At 45.2% G+C, this 13,488-nt stretch overlaps 1 protein-coding gene across 6 annotated transcripts in view; it reads right to left on the minus strand.

Annotated features, from left to right (window-relative positions):
* Nucleotides 1-13,488, minus strand: part of LOC125464294 (unconventional myosin-XVIIIb-like) — a 370,537-nt gene that overhangs the window by 9,104 nt on the left and 347,945 nt on the right. For all 6 annotated transcript variants that reach the window (XM_059654944.1, XM_059654945.1, XM_059654940.1 and 3 more), the window contains 2 exons: nt 9,700-9,867; nt 1,794-2,989 (listed from right to left, as the gene is read on the minus strand). In XM_059654944.1, coding sequence (XP_059510927.1) covers nt 1,795-2,989; nt 9,700-9,867 — 1,363 coding nt within the window. In that variant the 3' untranslated portion in view covers nt 1,794. The remainder of the gene's footprint in view (nt 1-1,793; nt 2,990-9,699; nt 9,868-13,488) is intronic.

A 13,488-nucleotide genomic window follows, 5' to 3' on the forward strand; every position in this document is an offset into this window, starting at 1 on the left:
CTCTTGATTCCAGTGATGATTTAAGTGGCAGCTCCTCAATTATTTATCTAATTTGTTTGTCCCAGTTTATTTGATTTCGTAAGAAACATTTGCTTACACAGAAGATTTTTTTAATTCATTCACAGGATGGGGGTGTCACTGGCTGGACCAGCACTTATTGCCCATCCCAGTTAAGAGGGCAGTTAAGAGTCAACCACATTGCTGTGGGTCCAGATTCACATGTAGGTCAGACCAGGTAAGGATCGCAGTTTGGGCCTGGAGGAACACAGCAGGCCAGGCAGCATCAGAGGAGCAGAAAAATTGACATTTCAGGTCAGGATCCTTCTTTTATTTTCTGAAGATGAGTTTGTACCTGAAACATCAACTTTCCAGCTCCTCTGATGCTGCCTGGCCTGCTGTGCTCATCCAGTTCCACACTGTGCTGTCTCTGACTCCAGCATCTGCAGCTCTTGCTATCTCTCAGGGATAGCAGTTTTCTTCCTGAAAGGACTTTAATGAACCAGATGGGTTTCTCCAACAACTGGCAATGGTTTCATGGTCATTTATTAAGCTCTTACTTGTAGATTTTTTTGAATTAAAATTCCACCATCTACCAATGGTTGGGTTTGAACCCAGATCCCCAAAACATTACCTGGATTTCTGGATTAACAGTCCAGAGATAATACCACTAGTAGCATCTGCCATCATGGGATTTGAACCCATTGCATGCAGATAATTGACCTGAGGTTCTAAATTACAAGGCCATTGACACTAACACTACACCACAATCCTCACCTTGAGTCAGTCTTTCTATCATCTATTTCTGTATTTGTGATTCTGCATACTGAGTCACATCTTAGTTACCCTGCATTCGACCATTTCGGCAACCTGTACGAATACCGAGCAAAGAACTCCAATTGATGTTTTATTAAGACTTAATGGTTCATGATTATTTCTTAACCTTTTAAAAAATATTCTTTTCTTCATGACATATAATCTATAATCCTAAGACTTTTTTTTCCCCCAAACTGTCTCATTAATGTGAGGAATTGCCTTGCATGTCTTGGAAATTTAAACTCTAAATCCCTTTACATTTCTGCTGCACCTTATTCCAGTGCACTGACACTAAGATGTCATTCAGTAAAAATGCTGTCAGCATTAACTCTCAGTATGCATTGTTTTTGTTTTCTGGGAATTGGAGCAGAAATTCAACAAATTCATGTTGTGTTCGGACAGAGTAAAAAATCACTCTATTTGTCTCCTCTGCACTGAAATTATGTTAGGCTAAACCATAAGGATGGCCTCTTTTAGAATCCTTGCACTTTTTTTTAAAGTCAGCTTTTTAAAATTCCCTCACAGGATGTGGGCGTTGCTGACAAGGCAAGTATATATTGCCCATCCTTAGGTGCCTGGAGACAGAACACCACCACCTGCAAGTTCCCTTCAAAGCCTCTGACCATCCTGACTTGCAAACGAATTACTGCTCCTTCACTGTCATTGGGTCAAAATCCTGGAATTCCCTCCTTAGCGCCATTATGGGTCGACCTACAGCACATGGACTGCAGCAGTTCAAGAAGGCAGCTCAGCAGCACCCTCTCAGGGGTGAGTAGGGATGGGCAAGAAATACTGGACAACCAGCAACGTCCTTATCCCACGAGTGAAGATAATAGTTACAGGCAACCACGTTGCTGTGGGTCTGGAGTCACGTGCAGGACAGACCAGGTAAGGATGGCAGTTTGCTTCTCTAAAGGACATTAGTGAACCAAATGGGTGTTTTCAACAACAGACCATGGTTTCATGGTCATCATGCTCACCTTATTCTTTGTCTGACTTTGCCAAGTATTTCATCATCACAGAATTGATGTCCTCAGCTGCTGGCTCCTCCTCACACCTTTTCTCTCCCTGTGAATTGAAACCTCGATTCGCCTGTACAGTTGCAGATGATCTCTCATCTGTTGACCTGCGGAGCCCAGGACGGTTCTTGATGCTGTCTGCACTTTTGTACGAAACAGTTGAACCAGAGGATGAAGAGGAGTCAGACAAGTTACCAAGTGAATCCTTGTCTCCTTTGGGCATGCATGGCTTGACTGCCATAATCTTCCTTAATGGGATCAAACTGGTCTTATCTTTGGAAGCCAAGTTGTCAAAGTCAGCAGTGGGAGATCTAGAGCCCCGCTCACTCTCCAGTGTGGTCCTGTGTATGGACGGAAGCCTTCGAATTGCAGGGAGAATATCACTGTCATTATCATCATCCCTTTTCCGTTCATAGCTCAGGCTTGGAAGTTTCCAGTTGGAACTTTCACCTTCCCCATCCTCATTAGGAAGGACCCTGAATCGTTTACTTTTGAACACAATTGGCTGATTGCTAAGGACCTCATCAATATCTTCCTCAATTGACAACTCAAGCCACTTTCGTGCTGGTTTTAGGATGGGGGGAGTTACCTCCTCCGTGTCTCTGGCAGAAAAGGTTGGCTTCTGAAAGGTGGGACCAGTACTATTGCGAGGTTCGGCTAAATTCTCAAATGAAACACATCTGTTTCTCTTTGCTGTGGATAAAGATTCAGATATGTCACTGCTGGATGTCAAAGACCGTAGGCTGGCTGAACGGACTAACCTAGTTCCTTCTTGATAACTGGCAGGAAAGCTTCGATTCTCTGAAAGACTCATAGTCTCGAACTTCAGCAATGGATCATCATCATCCTTAATGGATGGGCGCTTTCTAAGTGAAGAGATACCTGCCGTCTGGTAGATAGGCAGAGAGGAACTCTCTTCGATCTGGAGACCACTCTGCTCCCGTGCTCCGGCACGTTTTCTCCTTAACTCCTCCACAAATTCCGATAAAGCCACAGAGGAACTGGAGGATTTCTCCTCTTCTGGACGAGATCTCCAACTGGATAGAGACGCAGGTCGATCAACAGGAGTCTGAGCACATTCTCGGCTTCTAAAGCTCCTCATGCTCACTGAAGAGCCTGGCCTACTGCTTTCTTGATCCATACTATCCCTGCCAATCCTGAGGAAAGAAAACAAAGCGGATAATTTCAATGCTTAAACAATTCCTCAGAGAAGAAAGAAAACCCATTTGTGATGCTGCCTACAATTAAATCAAAGATGCTTACTCTACTTGTTGCTGGGGACCATTCCAACATCAGTAAAATACTGGTAGCCTGATATAGTACCTGTCAATGGACCAAGTCATTGGCCACCTCAAATTGGCAGGTGGTTTTCCCACTGCTGGGAATCTTGTCTATTCACATGAATACTCTCCAGGGTCATGAACACATCCCACCCAACATCCTCCATTGGCATTTTCCCATCCTCCTTCTTACATCATCAAAGGGTAAAACATGGGAGCAGGAGTTAACCATTCTGACCATCAAATCTGCTTGGCCATTCATTGAGATCATGGCCGATCTGATATTCTTCAACTCCACTTTTCAGTCTATTCCCCAATAACCGTTGAACCCCTTATTGATTAAAAATCTGTCTATCTTGGCTTTGAATATACTTAATGATCCGGCCTTGACAGCCCTCTGTGTAACAATATGGAGCCTGCCATCATGATGAGTTTGTAATCGACCAACTGTCTGACTGTTTGCCTGTTTGTCTGTCTGTCCATGCATTCATTTATCTCCTGCCTCACGGCCCTACCCCAGCGCACTGGTCAAATCCCAATCAACATTGATACACTTGGTGATGAGCTTCTGTTAGGCCACTGTTCAATCAAAGCATATCAGCTGGGGCTATTTTCCCTGGAGCGTTAGAGGTTGAGGTGTAACATTATCGAGGTTTATAAAATCACAAAGGGCATGAATAGGTTGAATAGCCAAGGTTTTTTTTTTCCCAGAGTAGGGAAATCCAAAAATAGAGGGTGTAGGTTTAAGATGAGAGGGGAAAGATTTAAAAGAGCCCAAAGGGGCAACTTTTCCACTCAGAGGTAGTGTGTGTGTGGATGAGCTGCCAGAGGAAGTGATAGAGTCTGGTACAATGACAACATTTAAAAGGCATCTCTATGGGTTCATGAATAGGATGGGATGGGTTTAGAGGGATATGGGCCAAATACTGTCAAGAGGGACTAGGTTAATTTAGGATACCAGGTGGGGATGGATGAGTTGGACAGAGGGTCTGTTTCCAAGCTGTATCTCTTTGTGACTCTATAACTTCATGACTGTAGCGATGGTACCATTAGTTTTGACTTTTGGCTGCATTGAACACCCTGAACCAGGTTGGGCTTTGATTTAATTTTCTTGCTTAACCTAATGTATCTGCCACTCAGAGGATCATTCTTATTGCAGCACTGTCTGATAAACCCCGCTATATTTAAAAGCTTCAAGAATAGGCCCTCACTCCACACTAAGGTTGAATTGGAATATTCATTTCCACCAACTCTACTCGTCAAGATCTTTGTCAAGTTTTTGTCCCTCTCTGTGACATTTTTTTTTGCAAAAGAACTGTGGTTGAGATTACTTTGTCACATAAAGCCTTCAAATGGTGGCGTGGCAGAAAGGCAGTGCACATGGAGTTAAATCAAGGTGGATTCAGGAATGTGAAGGCGTTCCCAGCCTCTGTCCCTCTGATTAAAAGGCATTGCCCAACTCAAGCCCCCAAACCTTCCACAGGGAGAGCAAAAGGTTCCACCTAGACTTGTCAGTCAGCACAGGTAAGGTCTACTCGACTGGTTCCTGGCATGACAGGTTCTCCCGGGATGTTAGGTTGAGAATTTACTCTTTGGAACTGAGAAGAGTGATAGTGATCGCAACAAAATGTAGAAGATTTCTTCCTTCCCACGTTCATTCAAGACTGAGTTTCGCTCTTATTGATGTCAGAGACTGTTACATCATCATGATTTGCATGAATCGCATGACTCTACAGCAAACTCAGAGTTCATATGGTACAGAAGGAGGTTATTCTGCCCATCAAGTCCATTCTGCCTCTCTGTAGGCCAATCCTGTCAGCCCATTCCCTCACAAAGGAAAGCTGATGGAGGGGGCGGAGCCCTGATTCTAAGTGTGCCGAAACACTGCAGGGTGAGGCTGAATGGACCATCAAAACTGAAATACATTTTTGCTGAAACAAATCTGCAGTAACAAAGTAAATAGAAAAGAGGGGAGTTTTGGTTCCAAAAAAACTGTTCACTGCAATTTAAGCCAATAGCCAACCATCAGAACTGCATGTCTGCTGTTGTCAGGGAACCATTCTGCAGGCACAGATTTAATAGAATCTGCAAAATGAAGGTAAGTTTCTTTTTGTAACAGGTTCTAGGGCTTGGGTGCTCCCACATTGTGTAAAACAGTAAGTTTGGGATTTCCTCTGAACTTTGTTTTTGAATTTCCAGGATGGTAAACTGCCACAAAGCAATAAGATCCTTACAAATGGATCTTGATTGGTTGGGAGAGTAGGCAAAAATGTGGCAGATGGAGTTCAAGGTGGACAAGTGTGAGGTGATGCATTTCGGTTGGAAAAATGGGAAGGTAACCTATTATCTGAATGGGAGAGATTTCAGTCTTCTCCGCTGCAGAGGGATCTGGGTTTCCTCATTCATGAGTCACAGAAATCTAGCATGCAAGTACAGCAGATAATAAAGAATGTGAATGGAATGTTGGCTTTTATAGCTAAAGGAATAGAAAATAAAGGTAAGGAAGTATTGTTGCAATTATACAAGGCATTGGTGAGACTGTACCTGGAGTACTGTGTACAGTGTTGGTCCCCTTATTTGAGGAAAGATGCAATGGTATTAGAGGCAATTGAGAGGAGGTTCACTAGATTGATCCCAGAGATTAGGGATTTGTCATGTGAAGAGAGGTTGAACAGTTTAGGTCTATACTGTCTGGAATTTAGACGAATGAGGGGAGATCACATTGAGGTATTCAAGATGGTAAAATGTATGGATGAAATAGAAGTGGAGTGGATGCTTCCTCTTGTGGGACATTCTAGGGTGAAGGGTCATAGCCTTAGGATAAGGGGCAGCAAATTTAAAACAGATTTGAAGAGAAACTACTTCTCCCAAAGGGTGGTGAATCTGTGCAACTTGCTACACCAAAGTGCAGTGGATGCTGGGACAGTGAGTAAATTTAAGGAGGAGTTAGTCAGATTTTTATGTGGTAATGGGTTGAAAGGTTATGGGGAGAAGGCAGGAAAATGGGGGGGAGGGGCATATCAGCCATGATCAAATGGCAGGGCAGACTTGGATGGGCTGAGTGGTCTAATTGTGCCCCTATATCTTTATGAACTTATAATCATGTGTAGAATCTTGAGAGTCATGGATGGCAACATTCCAAGAGGCGAGTGCACGAGTTCAGGAATCCCAGCACTGACACCAACTCCTGAGTTCTATTGTGAATGCTACACAAAGCCCTTGCTCATATCTATAAGAGCAGGGTAGCACTGTGGCTAGCGCTGCTACCTCACGGTGCCAGGAACCCAGGTTCGATTCCAGCCTCGGGCGACTGTCTGTGTGGAGTTTGCACATTCTCCTCGTGTCTGAGTGGGTTTCCTCCGTGTACTCCGGTTTCCTCCCACAGTCCAAAGATGTGCAGGCTAGGTGGATTGGCCATGCTAAATTGCCCGTAGTGTTCAGGGGTGTGTGGGTTATAGGGAGATGGGTCTGGGTGGGATGCTCCAAGGGGCGGTTGGGCTGTGGGGAATCTAATCTAATCTTAAATTGTCCATAGTGTTCAGGGATATGTGTGTTAGCCATGGGAAAGCAGAGTTATAGGGAAAGAGTAGGGGATTGGGTCTAGGTGGGATGTCCTTCATAGGGTCACTGTAGACTTGTTGGGTTGAATGACCTTTTTCCACACTGTAGGAATTCTATGAATAATATCTGGACTTCGAGAAGCTCAAAACATGCAGAGGCTGAACACAAAGCTAGTACGAACTATTAACATTTATTGCCTATAAACTATGTACAGGAGTATGGTTCAGCCAGGCTTCCCTAATGCCTTTGTCCATCAGGTTTCAGTCCCATGCGATCTGACATCGTCATGGTATAGGTGCTCTGTAACTTCTGTTATTCATTCACAGGAGGTGCGTGTCACTGGCTAGAATAGTATTAATAGGCCAAACCCAATTACCCAGAGGGCAGTTAAGACACTGCTGTGTGTCTAAAGTCACGTTTAGGCAAGACCAAGTAAACATGGCAGGTTCCTTCCAGGAATTTGTAATCAATAAAAGTCTGGAATCAAGGGTCTAATGATGAAGTGTTGGAAAATCCCAACCAGTTTCTTTCTCTAAAGGACATTAGTGAACCAAATGGCAAAAAAACAATGGTTCTTTACTCATCATTAGACCCTTAATTCCAGACTTTCATTAAACTCAAATTCCAACACTCATGTTGCAAGTGGGCTTTAAACCAAAGTTTAATTCTTGGATAAACATTACTTTTTCTACTCGAAATACATTTCATCCTAATTTTCTTAACTTAATAAGGCAACATTTATTTGTATTCCACCAATGAGGGTGAAATTCAATCAATTTACACCTTTACAATGTCATTGAAAGAAACTTTGCTCAGCTTCCTTAAGGTGCAGCGGGACCTAACCTCTGATCTTTAAGTATAAGTACCTATACTTAAGCTGTAATTGTTTATTTCTCCACAGTCACAATGGTTGTGCTTCACAACCTTTCTTTACCCCCTACTATGTTATGGTGCTGTTTTAGAGGATATCTGTTTATACCATTTGTTGTTTTTGTCCCAGTTGATACAACAGAGATTTTCGATACTCCCTGCAGCTACTTCCTCAAAGGAATCAAGCTAACGCGCTTCTTGTTAGTATCAGAGATAATGGGAACTGCAGATGCTGGAGATTCCAAGATAATAAAATGTGAGGCTGGATGAACACAGCAGGCCAAGCAGCATCTCAGGAGCACAAAAGCTGACGTTTCGGGCCTAGACCCTTCATCAGAGAGGGGGATGGGGGGAGGGAACTGGAATAAATAGGGAGAGAGGGGGAGGCGGACCGAAGATGGAGAGTAAAGAAGATAGGTGGAGAGAGTGTAGGTGGGGAGGTAGGGAGGGGATAGGTCAGTCCAGGGAAGACGGACAGGTCAAGGAGGTGGGATGAGGTTAGTAGGTAGCGGGGGGTGCGGCTTGGGGTGGGAGGAAGGGATGGGTGAGAGGAAGAACCGGTTAGGGAGGCAGAGACAGGTTGGACTGGTTTTGGGATGCAGTGGGTGGGGGGGAAGAGCTGGGCTGGTTGTGTGGTGCAGTGGGGGGAGGGGACGAACTGGGCTGGTTGAGGGATGCAGTAGGGGAAGGGGAGATTTTGAAACTGGTGAAGTCCACATTGATACCATATGGCTGCAGGGTTCCCAGGCGGAATATGAGTTGCTGTTCCTGCAACCTTCGGGTGGCATCATTGTGGCACTGCAGGAGGCCCATGATGGACATGTCATCAAGAGAATGGGAGGGGGAGTGGAAATGGTTTGCGACTGGGAGGTGCAGTTGTTTTTTGCGAACTGAGCGGAGGTGTTCTGCAAAGCGGTCCCCAAGCCTCCGCTTGGTTTCCCCAATGTAGAGGAAGCCGCACCGGGTACAGTGGATGCAGTATACCACATTGGCAGATGTGCAGGTGAATCTCTGCTTAATGTGGAATGTCATCTTGGGGCCTGGGATGGGGGTGAGGGAGGAGGTGTGGGGACAAGTGTAGCATATCCTGCGGTTGCAGGGGAAGGTGCCGGGTGTGGTGGGGTCGGAGGGCAGTGTGGAGTGAACAAGGGAGTCACGGAGAGAGTGGTCTCTCCGGAAAGCAGACGGGGGAGGGGATGGAAAAATGTCTTGGGTGGTGGGGTCGGATTGTAAATGGCGGAAGTGTCGGAGGATAATGCGTTGTATCCGGAGGTTGGTAGGGTGGTGTGTGAGAACGAGGGGGATCCTCTTGGGGCGGTTGTGGCGGGGGCGGGGTGTGAGGGATGTGTCGCGGGAAATGCGGGAGACGCGGTCAAGGGCGTTTCTTGTTAGTTGTCTGTTTGCATTTCTAATTTACAATTGCTAAAGAGTTTGGAACACTGTGGAATCAGACTTTTCTTTCTACATTTTACTAAATAGCAAACTTGGTACCATGATTAGTGCTCAGGTATCTCTTATCCTTTCAAGGGCATTCTTTATTGAAATAGTTATGTTTTTAGAGCTGCTGTTTACAGAGATCTGATTAAAATCCCCAATATTTCTTCTCACCAATCCTTCTATGAGTCTCCCAGGAAATTTCATCATTTTATTGCTTGGAGACAATTTTGGAAGTGAAAGGCTGCTTGATGTAGCTGCTAATTCTCTTTCTGGCCATCTTACGTCAGCTAAAAAGCCACAGACAACCATTTTATGTCAACTTTAGTCATGGATAGCTGCACACCAGTGTTAAGGGGGGGCAAGGAAAATTCTGCTAGTTAAGAAAACAATTTAAACTGAAACCTTGCCCCATAGATACATTTTCTTCGTCTTCTTTAACACCATCCTTTGATTTAGCAAACCATTCTACATTGCCACTACATTGTGATGCAGATCCAACAAGGAATCAGTGATGTGCTTTCTCTTCCAGAATTTCCAGTAGTGCTTGAATAGACAGTATTGATTCTGCCCCATTGACTTACAAAACTGAATCCAACAGAAAAGCGTCAAGTGCAAGCCTAGGCTTCAGTTGCTGAAACTCCCTCACACTTAGCTCCTCAACGCGAGGTCTCTCTTCTCACAAAACTTCAGTGGCCAAAGGAGACTGAAGGGACACCAACCTCAAGTGGTGACGACTGATGCTGTCAGCTGCCGATGCCCTGCAGAGACTCCCAGCCACACTGCCTCCTGATGTGGGTGATCGACCCCCAGGAAACAATCCCAGCCATGACCTTGTCCCAGCGCTAAGGTCTTCACTCAGAAGGGATCCCATGCTTGATCGGCTGTCACTGAATTCAGGAGAGAGGAAGAAAGGCACAACTGCAGTCAATAGTATTTATATCTGATCTAAATCTACCTTCAATTTTGTTCGGAATAAAGAATAGTTAAATATCAGCCAGAATCAAGCAGAATATTTACTTTAATGTGGAAAAATGATTTGTTATTTCTGCAAGTCCAAATGTGGCAGTAAGAATAAATAAAGGGAGTTAGCACTATGGACATTCACTGTAAACAAAAGCTTCCTAAACACAAATCCTGAATCTGGTATAAGGAGTTGAGTAACTTTCTTACAGTTGCAACTGTCCTAAGTGTGTGAAAGCGGCACTTTGTAGACATCTGCATGCAAGCCTGCCAATCTCCTTCCAAGATTTCCATGAACACACTCAAAGAAAGTCATTCCAACACAGGTCACAGCACAGAAACCTTCTCAGAATGGAGCACAATCGAAAGAACAAGGATTGCCCGTGTCTTAAAATGACTGAAAACAGTCTAATGGGCCAGATTGCGGTTGACAGTCAGAACTGGAAATGGACTGAACTGACCGCAATAAGGAGGTTGGGGGTGGGGGTTTGGACATCAAGTAAACAAGTATATTAACCAGCACCGTTGAACTGACAGTGTTGGAGCACAGTGGCCAATCCACTCTAGCATGTGCATCTTTGGACTGTGGGAGGAAACCAGAGCACCCAGTGGAGACTCAGACAGACACAGGGAGAGTGTGCAAACTCCACACAGACAGCCACCTGGAGTTGGAATCAAACCCAGGTCCCTGGTGCTGTGAGGCAGCAGTGAGCCACTGAGCTACCATGCCATCCTTGAAATGTCAAGCTTTGCCCACATGGCATGGAAAGAACCCATTTTATCAAGGAAGTGGAGTTCTGCCCAGAGTCCTTAACCATCATCACAAAACAAAAATCACATTATCAGGTCATTATCACATCAGTGGTTGTGAGTAAGTTACCTGTTGTGTTTCCGACAGTATAACAATGGCCTCATTTCCAAAGTATTTCATTGGTTGTACGGCGACTTGAGATTTCTGGCATAAAGTGCCATATAAATTCAAAGCCTGGTTTCTTTTTCATGTGACTCTGCTCTCATCCCTTATTTATTCACCATTTCAAAAATCCTGCATTAAAAAATTCTCCTAACTTATCTCTTTTAATGGAAATTCTAAATATATATTTTCTCATTACTGCCCAATGAAGATGGTTTATTGTGATTAGCTAGCTATGCAATTCCAGCATTTTCACATTTCTCTTTCATGTTTGTAATATAAAGTCACCATAGGGCTGCTGTCTCATTACAGAAACAACTGGTGGTAGGCTAACCTGAGAGTCAGCACGCCGCAGGCGAGGGGATAGCTCTTCAGAGTCACCTCAGCCAGTGTGGGAATAGAACCCACACTGTTGGCATCTCAACAAATCGACCTGTATTATGTACCTTCAAACCCTGCTCCTTCCAGCTGAGGGGTGCAAAATAGGCTGCTGCTTTCATCTGGGTCTCTCAAAGGAAAAAGAGGCACATGTCCAATTGTAAAGAAATGATTTAGCACCCGCTTACCCCACCTAACACAAATCCAGTCAATCACCAGGGACCCTAGAAAAAAGACATCAAACAATATTGGAAGAGATAACAAGGTGTAGATCTGGATGAACACAGCAGGCCAAGCAGCATCAGAGGTGCAGGAAAGCTGACGTTTCGGGCCTAGACCATCATCAGAAATGGAGGAGGGGAAGGGGGTTCTGAAATAATTAGGCAGAGGGGGGAGGTGGATAGAAGATGAATAGAAGAGAAGATACGTGGAGCGGAGGCAGACCGGCCAAAGAGGCAGGGATGGAGCCAGTAAAGGTGAGTGTTGGTGGGGAGAAAGGGAGGAGATAGGTCAGTCCATGGAGGACAGACAGGTCAAGGGGGCGGGATGAGGCTACGAGATAGGAGATGGGGGCACGGCTTGAGGTGGGAGGAGGGGATAGGTGCGAGGAAGGACAGGTTAGGGAGGCAGTGGCAAGCTGGGCTGGTTTTGGGTTGCGGTTGGGGGAGGGGAGATATTGAAGCTTGTGAAGTCCACATTGATACCATTGGGTTGCAGGGTTCCCAGGCGGAATATGAGTTGCTGTTCCTGCAACCTTCAGGTGGCATCATTGTGGCACTGCAGGAGGCCCAGGATTGTGATCTCTAAGAAATGGGAGGGGGAGTTGAAATGGTTTGAGACTAGGAGGTGCAGTTGTTCAATGTTAACCCGGCGTAGATGTTCTGCTAAGCGGTCCCCAAGCCTCTGCTTGGTTTCCCTGATGTAGAGGAGGCCACCCAGGAACACCGGATAGAGTATACCACATTAGCAGATGTGCAGGTGAACATCTGCTTGATGTGGAAAGTCTTTTTGGGGCCTGGGTTGGGGTTGAGGGGGGAGTGTGGGGGCTTGTACGGCACTTCCTGTGGATGCAGGAAAATGTGCCGGGTGGTTTGGTGGGGCTGGAGGGGAGTGTGGAGCGAACAAGGGAGTCACAGAGAGAGTGGTCCCTCTAGAAAGCAGAAAAGCATGGGGATGGAAAAAGTCTTCAGTGGAATATGGGGGATAAGACTATCATGACATCCTAAGCCTGGTTCTCTTCGGAATCGGACCCATCTGGAATCTTAGGCTGCTTTATCCTCACATCATCACACTGCACACCCAGCTTCTAATTCTGAGAAGATCCATCCTCACAGCTTTTATGGGCAAGTTTATCCAGTTACTGCCAATTACAACAGAGGCATCTTAAAATCAATTTTAGTTTATAAGAGCTGCCAAAATGAGTGTTAGGAGTCAGAGTTAAGAACAGAGGCAATTAAATAAAGCTTTTAAGAGCTTAAGGAGGAGGAAAATCGACTAAGGAATGAGAGAATAGATTTGATTACAAATTAAAAAAAGAAAATGAAAGCTAATGATACAATAACTGAGTGACCTCCCTTGGGTTGCTCTTGAACAACCAGTGTTTTTATAAGGTCCGCGGTTACACCAGGGATATTGATTCCTGAGCAACTGAGGTGCGCCAGGAAGAAGTAAATTTAACGCTAATCAGTTCAAACCACATAGGTTTATGGTTAAAATGTTCAAAGGGGACTTACCCACTGAGCCTCTCTTCTGGTTCCCCAACAGCACCCCCACACCCCGCACTCCCCCAGAGCTATGATAGAGTTCCGCTTGGCTTCACTCATCATCCAGAATCTGCCGTTTTGAACACATTATCTTCTGGCATTTTCATTGCCCTTCAGCGTGATGCCACCACTTCCCATGCCAGCATTCCAAAGGACCTGTTCCCATTCCTCAGTCTCTCCCATGTCAGGCTGTTGCTGCAATGTAGAGCTGAGGTTAAAATCAGATCAGCTGTGGTCTTATTGAATGGCAGAGCAGGCTTGAAGGGCCAAGTGGTCTCATTTTTTTCCCTGTTCTCATGTTCATGTATGCCAGTGCCAGCCCCTTGCTTACGATACTTCACCTGTAATGTTTGCACGGAAAGCTAACTGTCCTTGAACCTCCTCTCTTCGCTGTTCAAAGCTCCAGGCACTCCATCCAGGTGAAAGAGTCATCCCCTTGTACTTCCTACAGTTTAATAAACAAGGTTCACAATGTGGTCTGCTCCTGCTCGGAC

This window comes from Stegostoma tigrinum, chromosome 26, assembly GCF_030684315.1.
Source record: "Stegostoma tigrinum isolate sSteTig4 chromosome 26, sSteTig4.hap1, whole genome shotgun sequence".
Lineage (NCBI taxonomy): Eukaryota > Metazoa > Chordata > Chondrichthyes > Orectolobiformes > Stegostomatidae > Stegostoma > Stegostoma tigrinum.